Raw genomic sequence first — 12799 nt, 5'->3', positions numbered from 1 at the left:
CGGGGACCACTCTTAATCGCGGTGCGCGGGCCTCTCACTATCGCGGCCTCTTGTTGCGGAGCACGGGCCCCAGACGCGCAGGCTCAGTAGTTGTGGCTCACGGGCCCAGTTGCTCCGCGGCATGTGGGATCTTCCCAGACCAGGGCTCGAACCCGTGTCCCCTGCATTGGTAGGCAGATTCTCAACCACTGCGCCACCAGGAAAGCCCCCACAATTTTAACAGGTTTTTTTTCCTGAACCATTTAAAAGTGAGTTACAGATATCGTGATTCTTCACCCCTAAAAATAGACTTTTTTCTACACAACCACAATACCATTAGCACATCTTTAAAGCTTAACATTAATTCAATATCATTTAACATACAGTCCGTATTTAAATTTCCTCAATTGTCCTAATTGGAGCATTTTACATTTCAATCCGGGATCCACTCAAGGTTCATGCATTGTATTTGTTTATCTCCCTTTAGTCTCTTAATCCAGAATCCACCAGCATTTTTCTTTGTGTTGCATGACACTACGTATTTGGAAGAATCCAGGGAAGTTGTCTTGAAAATATTCTATAGGCTGAATTCGTCTAATCTTTTCTTCAAAGTGATTCCGGTTAAATATCTTACCGGTCATCAGAAGGCACAATGTCAGGTTGTTCCAATGTTGGTGATGCTAAATTTGATCACTTCAAAAAAGTGGTGTCCACCAGATCTCTCCATCGCAATGGCACATTTTTCCTTTTGTATTAGTAAGTAACCTATGGGGTGGTACTTTGAAATTCTGTGAATATTCTGTTCTCTATCGCCCTTGCACCCAAAGGTTTTAGCATCCGTCGATGATCGTTGCCTGAATCAATTATATTGGAAGAGTGCAAAAGGGTGATTTTTCTAATTCTTAATTCCTTCTATATTTATTAACTGGACTTAACTCAGTAAAGAACTTTCCCTTTTCTTACGTCCTTTCTTGTATTTTTATTTTAATGTGTTACAATCTAACAGCATCATTATCCTTTTTGATCCTCAAACTGTTACAAATTTGTCCAATAGTTCCCACTTCACTCTGGCTCCTGTATCCTTTTGACATGACCCCAATTAGTCTTTGAGCACTTCCTTGCTTGTTGGCACAAGATGTTCCAGGCTCACTCTGTGCATTCCCTGTCCTGGATCTGATATAAGCCATTTCTCCAAGGAGCCCTGGTTCCTTTTAGTGGGGAATGGTGTTTAGAAAGTGGGGCATCGGGACTTCCCTGGTGGTCCAGCGGCTAAGACTCCGCCCTCCCAATGCAGGGTGCCCAGGTTCGATCCACATGCGACAACTAAGAGTTCGCGTGCTGCAGCTAAAGATCCCGCACGCCGCCACGAAGATTCCCGCGTGCCGCAACTGAGACCCGCCACAGCCAAATAAATAAATAAATTTTTAAAAAAAACAAAACAAAACTGGGGCATCATTGCTTGTAGGCCCTTTCAGTGGAGAGAGAGAAAAAAATTTTAATGAATGAGTTTATACTAATACCTTCGATTCAAATCTAATACCACAGGGTTCTCCCTCACCGGTCCCCATTTCATATTTGTATCTTGCTTCTCTTACAATGAAAACTCTGGTTCCTAACACCAATATATTACTCTTTTCAGAATTACAAGACCAATACCACTACCAACAGTTAACCTAAGTAAAGTTCAGAAGTTCTTTGCAGTTTTCTGTCCTTAGACTATATCCTATTAAAAATTACGTGAATCTTTTTTTTCCTCTGTGGAGTTGTTTCCGTTTGTATTCAACTTTAGGATTTGCTTTTATTGGCCTTTTTAATAAAAAGGATAAAAATTTTATACAATTTTTATTTTTAAAAAATGTAAACTTTTACATGGTTCAAGGTCAAAACTATATAAAAAGCTATTTCCAGAGAAGTCTTGCTCCCATGCCTATGCTCTCTGCCCCATTGTCACCCACTCCCGGTAACCATTTTCATTAATTTCTGGTTTATCCTTCCTGTGTTTATTATTTTTTTCAATTGGGGCGTAATTGACATTAACATATTAGTTTCAGGTGTACAGCATGATTCGCTATTTGTATTTCCTGTGTTTCTTTTTGCAAATATATGCAAATGAGTATGTTCTTATCTCTTCTTTTTCATTATATACCCATGTATTGTTTGATTTTGTTTATATGAAATGTTCAGAAAAGACAAAGATTAGTGGTTGCCTAGGGCTGGGGGTGGGAACGGGGATTAACCGCATGAGGGATCTCTTTGGGGTGATGGAAGTGTTCTCAAACTTAATTTTGGTGATGGTTGCATGACTCAGTAAATTTACTAAAAATCATTAAATTGTACTTGAAATGGGTGAATTGTACAGTATGTAAATTATACCTCAATAAAGCTGTTTTTAATAAAACAAAAAACATGGTTTTGCACTTCTTTACTCGTGCACTTACTAGTGTACCAGCGCTATTTACAGTTGCCAGCCAGGATTGGGGGAGTGGTTCTTTGTGGTTTTTTTGGGGGGGGAGGAGATCAAACCCACTCCCTCAGCAGTGAAGGCACAGAGTCCTAACCACTGGACCACCAGGGAATTCCCTAGTTCATTTTTATAACAAACGGGAAGGAGATTTTTCTGAGATAACTGGAAGAGGCAAAAAATATTAAATGATATATCTTATCTTCACAACCCAGCCCCTAGCACAGTCAAGCCTGTAACACAGTAGGAGCTTGATAATTGTTTACTGAATGTGGTGTAATAAGTGAGGAAAATCACCAACAGGGAACTAACTGGTCTGTCATTATTGAAAACCAGGAAATGAAGCTAAATCCTGGGGATGAATAGGTAGGGGGTGGGCAGGAACTAGACAATCAATGTTAGCAGGGCAGACAGTTCCTTACCCTGATTATCTGATGTAGAGAAATAAGCACAGCTACGCATAGGTGCCATGTGCAATATGACAATTATAGTTAGTTCATCCTTTGCAAGCTGAAAGCATTTAGAAACCACTCAAAGCAAAGGGGTGGTGGTGAGGAATTGCTTTGATTTTTAGAAAGCAATGGACCCAGTAAAATCAGAAAAGTTTATTACCATTCCTTATGAATAATTTAAAAGTGATATTAGCATGTTAGTCTTCATACAAATTCCTTTCAAGTATAAAAACCAAGATGTCAGTGTATGCTTAAGACTATTAAATCAGACCAATACAAACGCACTCTCTCAGACTTGTGGATCACACCTCCATTTATTAAGAGGACACAAATTTGCCCAAACCAAACCCAGGCTTACATTTGGGAATTTGCCAGGCAAAGGGAGAGCAGGAGGCACTATTAAATTAAAATCCAACTTAAAAGATTTCAGTAGCTAAATAGAAAGTTCTCAGAGACCCAGGTGACAGCCATGTTTCTAACCCCTTTGAACCATGAAGTCCTGTGAGCACCCAAGGTGGCATCAATCAGAACATCCTGAGACTGGAATACACTTTCATTTGGCTGCCTTTGGGAAAACCCAGTGACTCTACCCAAGGGCAGTGGGCACAGTGCCCAGAAGCCAGTTGACTTCTACGGTGGCCACGTTACTGTAACAGCAGCCCCACTTTCCAAAGTGTTACTGGGCCTTAGTTGAGGAGGTCCACCCTCACCCTCTTCTAGTTGACTCACTTCTCATACAGAATCCCTGCCACCCTCAGGAGGCCCTGAGTCACACACTGGAAAATAGATACAGTACATTGGACCTGAGATAGAAGGCAAGCGCTGGACAACAGTATTCATCCTGGATCCTCCACAGCTTTAGACAATCAGCAGTGTAGAAATATACACCAATGAAGTACTATGTGGAGTGGAGGGTACAGTCATGAAGGAAAAAGAAAACAAAACACTAGTCCACCGTGAGGGAAAAGGCAACCAGAAGAAAAGGAGGAAGAATAGAGAATTTACATAACCATTTTTAGAAAATATTTATTTATTTATTTATTTTGGCTGCACCGGGTCTTAGTTGAGGCAGGCGGGCTTCTTAGTTGCGCCAGGCAGGATCTAGTTCCCCGACCAGGGACCAAACCTGGGACCCCTGCATCGGCAGCGCAGAGTCTTACCCACTGGACCACCAGGGAAGTCCCTACATAACCTTTTATCTTCTATCAATACTTGATATTTGACCTCCAGGTTCCAGGTTCTCCAAGAGTAGCGTTGCCAGATTTAGCAAATAAAAATACAGGATGCCCCATTAAATTTGAATTTCAGATAAACAGCAAATAATTTTTTAGTGTAAATGTGTCCCAAATATTGCACTTATACTAAAAAATTATGGTATTTTATCTGGCAACCCTCTCCAGGAGGTTCAGTTAGCCTGAGGTTACTCTGATCATATCCCGTCAAAGGGCAACAGCAAGATGATCACAGAGCGAAGCTCAGGCACTCCACCCACCCCAAGGGGAGAGCGAAGCTCAGGCACTCCACCCACCCCAAGGGGAGGTATGTGTTCCTTTTAGCTCCATTTCCCAAACTCTCAAAAATCCCATGCTATTCTGGCAGGGTGAGAGGATATGTGCACGGTGGAGTTGTCAACCACTATTTGCCAGGCAGAGGAGTTAAGGTTTCCTTCCATATCAAATGAGGAAGGTCAAAAATACAACTAGGGAGAAGGAGCAGCAGGCCCACTGAGCAACTCCAGCAACACCGCCACCAGGGCAACGACAGCCCTGCGGCCTGGAAACCCAACGTACCCCAGCCCTGTTGGAGCAACCTCAAAAGGCACACAGGGCTGAACACACACACAGGGAGATACACAGAGGAGGGAGGAACAGGAAGAGAGCAAGGTAGTCTTTATAGTGACTCAGAGGAATGACAGCAGAAGAGACGTATCAGAGGCATTCACAGAATCCCCTGACAGTGACTGGCAGGACATTTTATTTCGTTGGTCGTTTCATTGGTTTTATTTAGGGGGTTAATCTTCAGTGGTCTTTCCTTCAAGCGGAAGGATGATGAGAGAAAAAAGAGCCACACAGAAGCCTCAGAGACACAGCTCTTCAGAGGGACTGTTCATTACACATCACCGTGCCTATTGTGCTAGCAGAATCCGAGAGCAGATCTGAACATCAGATCCCACAGCCAATATACTATCGTGACTAAGTGCCAAACCCACCTCCTGAGGATGGAAGAGGAACCAATAACAAGGCCATGGCTGGTAAACATTCCTCTCAAAGGCATGAAGAGGGAAACAGCACAAAGAACAGGACCACATTATGCTTTTTTCACAGTCTCCGCCATGGGAATTCCCAGTGCCTTGTAATCCAGCATCTCTGAAACTGTGTTCCCAGAGATGTTAATAGGTGTGTTGCATGGGACCAAAAAACAAAAGTTCAGTGAAATAAGTTTGGGAAATACTGCATACTTATTAAAAGTTATAACTTCCTGCAGTAGAAGAAACTATTTGGCATTATTTAAATCACTGGTTCCTGCCTTATTTGACCACAGAACCCTTTTAAGAAACATCTATTACCAACTCACAGAACTCTAGGAATGCTGCTTAACCATTATTGCAAAAATATCTCCTCTCAAGAATGGAAAGAGCATGTCAACACTGGGAACACCCAGGAATCACACATAAGATGGTTTCCAAACATTAGTATATCAGAAAGCTTAAGGCAATGATTTGAAAACTTGGAGAACCTTGTCCTTCTGGGAGGCACTTGCTCAACGGTAAATACAGCCAGGAACGCTGAAATTAGATTTCAAACAGCCAAGCAAAAGCCTACAAACAACAGCGCTAGGCTGCTCTGCTTAGTAGTGGCCTGGCCAGGACAGAAAAGAACAGCGCTTGGTGGCATCTCCTCTTACCACTTCGACAGGAGAGACACACACACTCTCACTCTCTCAAACTTCCTCCAAAAGGTTCAGACCAAACTTCAAAGCAGCCAAGTGCAAACTAGCCTCTCTTTGTTCCTCCAAAAGCTGAATAACCTGGAGTCTAGGGTTTCCAGGGGAAGAGATAAGTGGCTCACGCTGGCATTGTTAAATGCTGTCAAAGGAATTCCCCCTTATTCTCCTTAGGTGCAGTCCCCAAGCAGCACCCCAAAAGCTATAAGAGGACACACTTCTTGCTGTTCTTCTTTGTGGCAGGGTAAAGCACAGCCCGGACAGCTTCTGAAAATACCTCATGGACCCCATCCTGCATCAGGGCTGAACATTCCAGATACTTCACAGCCCCCACCTGCTTAGCCAGGGAAGTGCCTTGCTGAGGAGTTGTGGGCACTAGGCTCTGTTCCTTCAGCTTCTTCACTGTCTCAATGTCACTTCGCAGGTCCCTCTTGGTGCCTACCAGCAAAACAGGTACATTGGGGCAATGATGGGAGACCTCTGGGTACCACTTATGCCTCACATTGGCATAAGAAGATGGGTTGCCAATGGAGAAACAAATGACGAAGATATTGGTCTGGGGGTAGGAGAGTGTTCGCAGTCGGTCATACTCCTCTTGGCCGGCTGTGTCCCACAGGTTCAGGCTGACGATCTGGCCGTCCACAGATGTCTGGGCACTATAGTTGTCAAAGACAGTAGGGATATACTCCTCGGGAAAGGCGTTTGTCGTGTAACTGATGAGGAGGCAGGTCTTACCTACAGCCCCATCTCCCACAACCACACATTTAATCGTCTGCATTCTTCCCTTGGAGTCCTACGGACAAGAGAGAAAGAAAGAATGTTCACAGACATCTGGTTAATTTCAGGAGCCTAAGCCGTATAAACATTTCTCTCTGAGGAGAAAGAAAGGAGGTGAGACCCCCCCCCCCACCGCCACCGCCACTTGCCTGGCCTCTTAACACTATGGAAGAGTCAGCTGCGAAAGGTTGCAGAGGGCAGGAATTCTTACCACGGAGTCCATGGACTGCTAGAGGATAAGCTTCAGTAGATTCTAGAAGCCACCTCTGCAGCTGTGTGCAATATTATGTGCATAAGGAAATTTTTCTGGAAAGAAGATCCAAAGCTGTCATCAGACTCTCAAAAAGGACTGTGAGCCCAACAAGATAGGTATTTATGTTGCAGTATCATCATAAGGTCTGCGTATACAGTATCAAAGGTTCTAAAATATAGCAGATGCTAAATAAATGTTAACTAATTAAAAAACAAAAAAAATTGGCATAGAAAGAAGGTTCCCAAGGTTGAAACGAAAGGAAACACATCTCTTACTTTGGGTCTGTGGCTATAGACTCAGCAAAGGACACTCTGTTCCTGAGCAACAGTGACGTCATAATACTGGAGAGGAAGGTAGGCCAGTCAGACTCAGCCATACAGAGAAGCGGCTAAGAGTCCAGACTCTGAAGTCAGACCTCCTGGAGTCGAAAACCAGTCCTCTCTTTTCCTAAGCTTTGTGAACTCGGGCAAGTTTTTAACCTGAAGCTTACATGAAAGAATGCATGTGCTGTATGCTGTACTTATTAGTGCCTGCCACATAGGAAGTACTCATTAAGTGTTAGAAGCTACTATGACTTCACAGAAATTACTAATCTGCCGGGGAAGGCAAAAGTTCTATAATGTGAGTACAATGCTAGACAAACCAGGAGGTCTCACCCCTTCCGACCTTATCTGAGTAAAACTACAGGTCATAACACCACTATATTCTCGTCCATTTCTTCAGGAATCAAGTATTTGCGAGTTAATGGTACAACACAGATGATCTCCAAGGAACACGTTTACTATGAGCTCCCATGTCTGTACCCCCTTATTAATATTCTGTCAATGCCCTACTGTGTCAGTGCCTCCACAGCACTCCATTTTCTTTAGCTTCTTAACTAGTACCCTCATTTCAGACCCGATCCTCACAGCATTAACTTCAAGTGTCCGAACATGGAGGAAAGGGGACACATTATCATATGTATTTGATTATGGAAAAAAATTTGAGAATCAATTAGTTTCTCACCTTGGGAATGTGGGGGAATAGACACATTCCCCCATCCTGCTGTCTTATTAGCTAAGGTCTACATTAGGTCCATATCATAGACAAAAACCAGACAAAACACAACAGCTCATTTTGGGTCAAGGGAAAAAAAAGTTGGCCTTCTCAGCATGCTTCGCACAGGCCCGCTAGGGGTAGCTCTCTCCTCACACAGCCAGCTCTGCCCAGTGAGGCGTTCCACCTAGAAGCCTTCCTTTCCTTGGCACAGGTCCCACAGCTAAAAGTCCAGAGCCTGATTCAGCTCTAGTAGGCAATCATCCCAGAAGACTCACTGACCATAGCTGTCTTTTTCCATCTAGGAATATGCATGAGGATCAAACACACAAAGTCAATGGAAACAGGGCAAAGTCACCACCACACTCCATGAGAATAGCCTTCCTTGACTTTTCCAGTTTGGATTCATTTCTTTTGCCTCTGATAGCAATCACTGCCTGTACAACTCATCTTCCCAGCCGCCTCTACGTATCATCCAGTGTCTCTGCTCAAAGTGACTGCTTTCAGGACAATAGTGCATCTGAGGGGGTTGCTGAACTAGAGCAAAACTCTTAGGCACAAAGACCGTTTTGCATCCCAAGTTCAGCTCCTCACCTCTATAACTAGGAAAAGCCATCTACACTCTTTTCTACTTGTTTACGTCTACCAGTGCTCCTGGTATATATAATAAATACCAGGCCTACATGATGAAATGCACCTAGAACATCCCAGGTCTGAACAAAACCAAAACACCCTCACCTATAGCAAACTCTCAAAGAAAGGGAAGGTTCAGCAAAAGTGGGAGGGGGCTGCTTTGTACAGTTGACTCATTCATTCAGCCCACATATTCATTATACGATTTTCTCTGCTTGTGTGTATATTTGAAATTCTCCATATTTAACAAGTTTAAAAATAAGACTAAAAAATATAATCCAAGAGAATTGAAGACAGGATCTCAAAGAGATAATCGCACACCCATGTTCACTGCATCATTATTCACAACAGCCAAGAGGTGGAAGCAACCTAAATGTCCATCGATGGATAATGGATAAAGAAGAAAAAAAAAAATATATATATATATGTATAATTCAGCCTTAAAAAGAAAAAGGAAATCTTTTCATACACTACAACATGGATGAACCTTGAAGACATTATGCTAAGTGAAATAAGCCAGTCACAAAAAGCCAAATATTGCATAATTCCACTTATATGAGGTATCTAGAATAGTCAAATTCATAGAAACAGAAAGTAGAATGGTAGTTGCCAGGGGCTGGGGGAGGGGGAAATGGGTAGTTGTTTAAGGGGTATAGACTTTCAGGTTTTCAAGATAAAAAAATTCTAAAGATCTGTTGCACAAAAATGTGCATATACTTACTGTACTGTACACTTTAAAATGGTTAAAAATACTAAAAATAAAAATAATAGTTTTTAAAGGGCTGGGAACTCTGAGAGAAGGCTAGGAGTTACAAGAGAGAGGCAAATATTCTGTTTATCACCAATATGAGAAAAGGTTGTTTCGTTCAGCTCCAGCATCCAGCACAATGCTGTCCGGTTACAGATCACCCATAGCTTTCCCCTCATCACCACCGCTATCCACACACTCTCCCAGGCACTACTATGCACAATGCACTGCTAGGAGGGACTCAAAAAAGGGTTAAAAAAAAAAAAGAACGATGATAGAAGTTTATAGTCTTAGGGTAAAGGCAGGACTTCTATAAGAAGGTAAACAATAATACACAGTAAAGCATGGTCCAGAGAAAAATAAGTTGCTATGAGGAAACAAGGGGAAATTAAAAACTGAGAGCCTGTTACAGGCATTGTGTAAAATACTTTCACATATCTTATTTAAGCTTCATAGTAGCACTGTAAAGTAGACATCACCTCAGCTCAGAGATCATTAAATATGTCTCTAGGATTGGAAATTGGAAGAGGCCTGGAGCTGCAGAGACCAACACCTCAGAAGGCATTCACTTTTAACCTTGGAATTACAGTTTCTTCTAAATCTTCCATTCTCATCTGACAAAGCATCCTTCTTCACATGTACATTTCCCAGCAGTCACTTTTCTCCTAGGCTAGAGGCACAACATAAAAGACCCCATAACTGGACTTCCCTGGTGGCGCAGTGGTTGAGAATCTGCCTGCCAATGCAGGGGCACGGGTTCCAGCCCTGGTCTGGGAAGATCCCACATGCTGCGGAGCAACTAAGCCGGTGTGCCACAACTGCTGAAGCCGGGGTGCCTAGAGCCCGTGCTCCGCAACAAGAGAAGCCACTGCAATGAGAAGCCCGCGCACCCCAACGAAGAGTAGCCCCCGCTCCCGCAACTAGAGAAAGCCCGTGCGCAGCAACGAAGACCCAACGCAGCCAAAAATAAATAAATTTTAAAAAAAGACCCAGTAGCAGTAAAGACAAGAATGCAGCTCAGAATATTACTATTTCTAGCACATTCTCCCCCCAAGTCTCACCCTTTCCAAAAGTCAAACCCACTTGAAATCACTCTTTCTGAAACTAAAACAATTCAGCAGAAGACCCTCATTTTTATTTACTACTTTCTGCAACTTAGTTATCTACTAAATCCGGGAAGCTTTTTCACATTGAAGACTGACTTTTTGGTTCAAGTCCAGTCAAAGACACCCCAGGGCGAAGGAAGCCATGTGAACTCTCCCCAACCCGGAGCCAGGGGAGGCTATCCTGCGCTTGGAAACTTAACCAGAGAGGCAATTCTAGTGACCCATCGATAGCCACCGCAAGCCCGCTCGGCCCTTCCCTCACATCCTTTCCACCGAGGGTCCTTGGTTCTGGGACTTCAGATGGACTCGTGAGCCTGGGACAGAGAGGTGCCTCACGTCGGATTCACAAATAAGAAGAGCTGGCTCGATCTTCCCCGCTATACATACAACTCATCCCACTCTCAAATCCCTTCCATCCAAGGAGTGGCTCATATACTAAGGTAACCGTCCCGGGGATGGGGAGACTCGAGAAAAGAGCGGATGAGGGGGCCGCCTGGGGGGTGGTTCTCCATAAGGATTACCCGGCAAAGTAGTCGTCCTCCCGCGCTGTTGAACCGCAGCTGGCAGAGCCTCCCAGGCGTCTCTCGCTGGGCTGGGCAGGCTCGGCGGGCTCGGCGCCACATCCGGGCAGCTACCGAGTCCCGCCCCCGTCGTCGGACGCCGTCCCCACCCGGTGCCCCGCGACCTCCTGGGAAATGGAGTTCTAGCGCCCGCCGCGTGCTCTGCAAGTCACTGGCTTCTAAACTACACCTTTGGGTAATCAAGGATCTCTGGGGTCCCAGTTCCTCGGTTCGGAGGTCCCCGAGCTTCACATTTCCCGTGACAAAGTGAGGCCGCCTCCTCCTCCCCAGAACGCTGTTTTCTCCTCAAGACAAATATTAACATGAAGAGGCAGTCAGGGAACTGAAAAAGTGTTAGTAAAAACGGAGGCGGTAAAAGAAAATGTGGTAGTGAGTTAAGGTAGCTGTCACCATATATTAGTTTGCATTTTCTAGAGTTTTATATAAATGAAATCATACAGTATGCACTCTTTTTTTTTAACAGCTTTATTGAGATATAAATTCACAGACCATACAATTCACTCACTTAAATTGTACAATTCAATAGTTTTTGATATATTACATTATTAATTTTTTAAAATAGTGGTAAATATATATAACAAAATTTGCCATTTCAACCATTTTTAAGTGTACAATCCAGTGGCATTAAGTACATTCGCAATGTTGTGGAACCATCACCCTTGTCTATTTTTTTTTTTTTTTTTTTTTTTAATTTATTTTAATTATTTATTTTTATTTATTTATGGCTGTGTTGGGTCTTCGTTTCTGTGCGAGGGCTTTCTCTAGTTGTGGCAAGCGGGGGCCACTCTTCATCGCAGTGCGCGGGCCTCTCACTATCGCAGCCTCTCTTGTTGCGGAGCACAGGCTCCAGACGCGCAGGCTCAGTAATTGTGGCTCACGGGCCCAGTTGCTCCGCGGCATGTGGGATCTTCCCAGACCAGGGCTCGAACGCATGTCCCCTGCATTGGCAGTCAGATTCTCAACCACTGCGCCACCAGGGAAGCCCCACACCCTTGTCTATTGCTGAAACTTTTTCATCACCCCGAATAGAAACTGTACCACTAAGCAATAGCTGCTCATTCCCCTCTTCCCACAGCCCCTGAAAACCAACCTCTAGTCTACTTTCTGTCTCCATGAATTCGACTTTTCCAGCTACTATTCATCTATTGATGGACATTTGGATTGTTTCCAACTTTTGACTATTGTGAATAATGCTGCAATGAACACTGGTGTACAAGAATATGGTTTTGTTGATTTTTCTCTATTGTTTGTTTTCTATCTCACTGATTTCCACTTTGATCTTCATTATTTTTGTTCTTTGAGTTTTATTTGCTCTTCTTTTTACTGAAGTGAAAGCTGAAGTTATTGTTTTGAGACTTCCTTCTGTTCTGATATAGGTGTTTAGTGCTTAAAAATTACCCTGTAACTATTGTTTCAGCAGAATGTCATGAATTATATGGTGTGGTTTCATTTTTATTCAGTTCAAAATATGTTCTAATTTCTTTTTTGATTTCTTCTTTGTCCCATGTGTTGTCTAGAAGTGGATTATTTAGTTTTCAAATATTTGAGGATTTTCCAGAGATGTTTCTGTTATTGATAGGTAATTTAAATTCCATTATTCATATTTTGTGTGACTTGAATCCTTTCAAATTCATTGAGACTTGTTTTGTGGCCTAGAATATAGCCTATCCTGGTAAATACTCCATGTACACTTGAAAAGAATGTGTATTTTGCTGCTATTGGGTGGACTGTTCTATAAATGTCAACCAGGTCAATTTGGTTGACAGTGTTATTTACTTCTACTATATCCTTGCTCATTTTATGCCTACTCGTTCTATCAGTTATTAAGAGT

The 12799-nt window shown here is 43.1% G+C and overlaps 1 protein-coding gene across 4 annotated transcripts; it reads right to left on the bottom strand.

Annotated features, from left to right (window-relative positions):
* Positions 1–3187: 3187 nt before the first annotated feature.
* Positions 3188–11025, bottom strand: LOC309652339 (rho-related GTP-binding protein RhoG-like). Of its 4 annotated transcripts, none has more exons than XM_082446064.1 (3): positions 10909–10928; positions 6762–6918; positions 3188–6628 (listed from the first exon to the last, which is right to left on the bottom strand). In XM_082446064.1, the coding sequence occupies exon 3, from the start codon at positions 6611–6613 to the stop codon at positions 6038–6040; it is 576 nt and encodes a 191-aa protein (XP_082302190.1). In that variant the 5' UTR covers positions 6614–6628; positions 6762–6918; positions 10909–10928; the 3' UTR covers positions 3188–6037. The 4 variants fall into 4 exon arrangements, with proteins under 4 accessions (XP_082302190.1, XP_082302189.1, XP_082302188.1 ...); XM_082446063.1 differs by lacking the exon at positions 10909–10928 and adding an exon at positions 9761–10257; XM_082446062.1 differs by lacking the exon at positions 6762–6918 and having other exon boundaries at positions 10909–11025.
* Between the last annotated feature and the right edge of the window lie 1774 nt (positions 11026–12799).

This window comes from Balaenoptera physalus, assembly GCF_965194825.1.
Source record: "Balaenoptera physalus genome assembly, chromosome: X".
NCBI lineage: Eukaryota > Metazoa > Chordata > Mammalia > Artiodactyla > Balaenopteridae > Balaenoptera > Balaenoptera physalus.
This window is presented reverse-complemented; position numbering and strand designations above follow the sequence as displayed.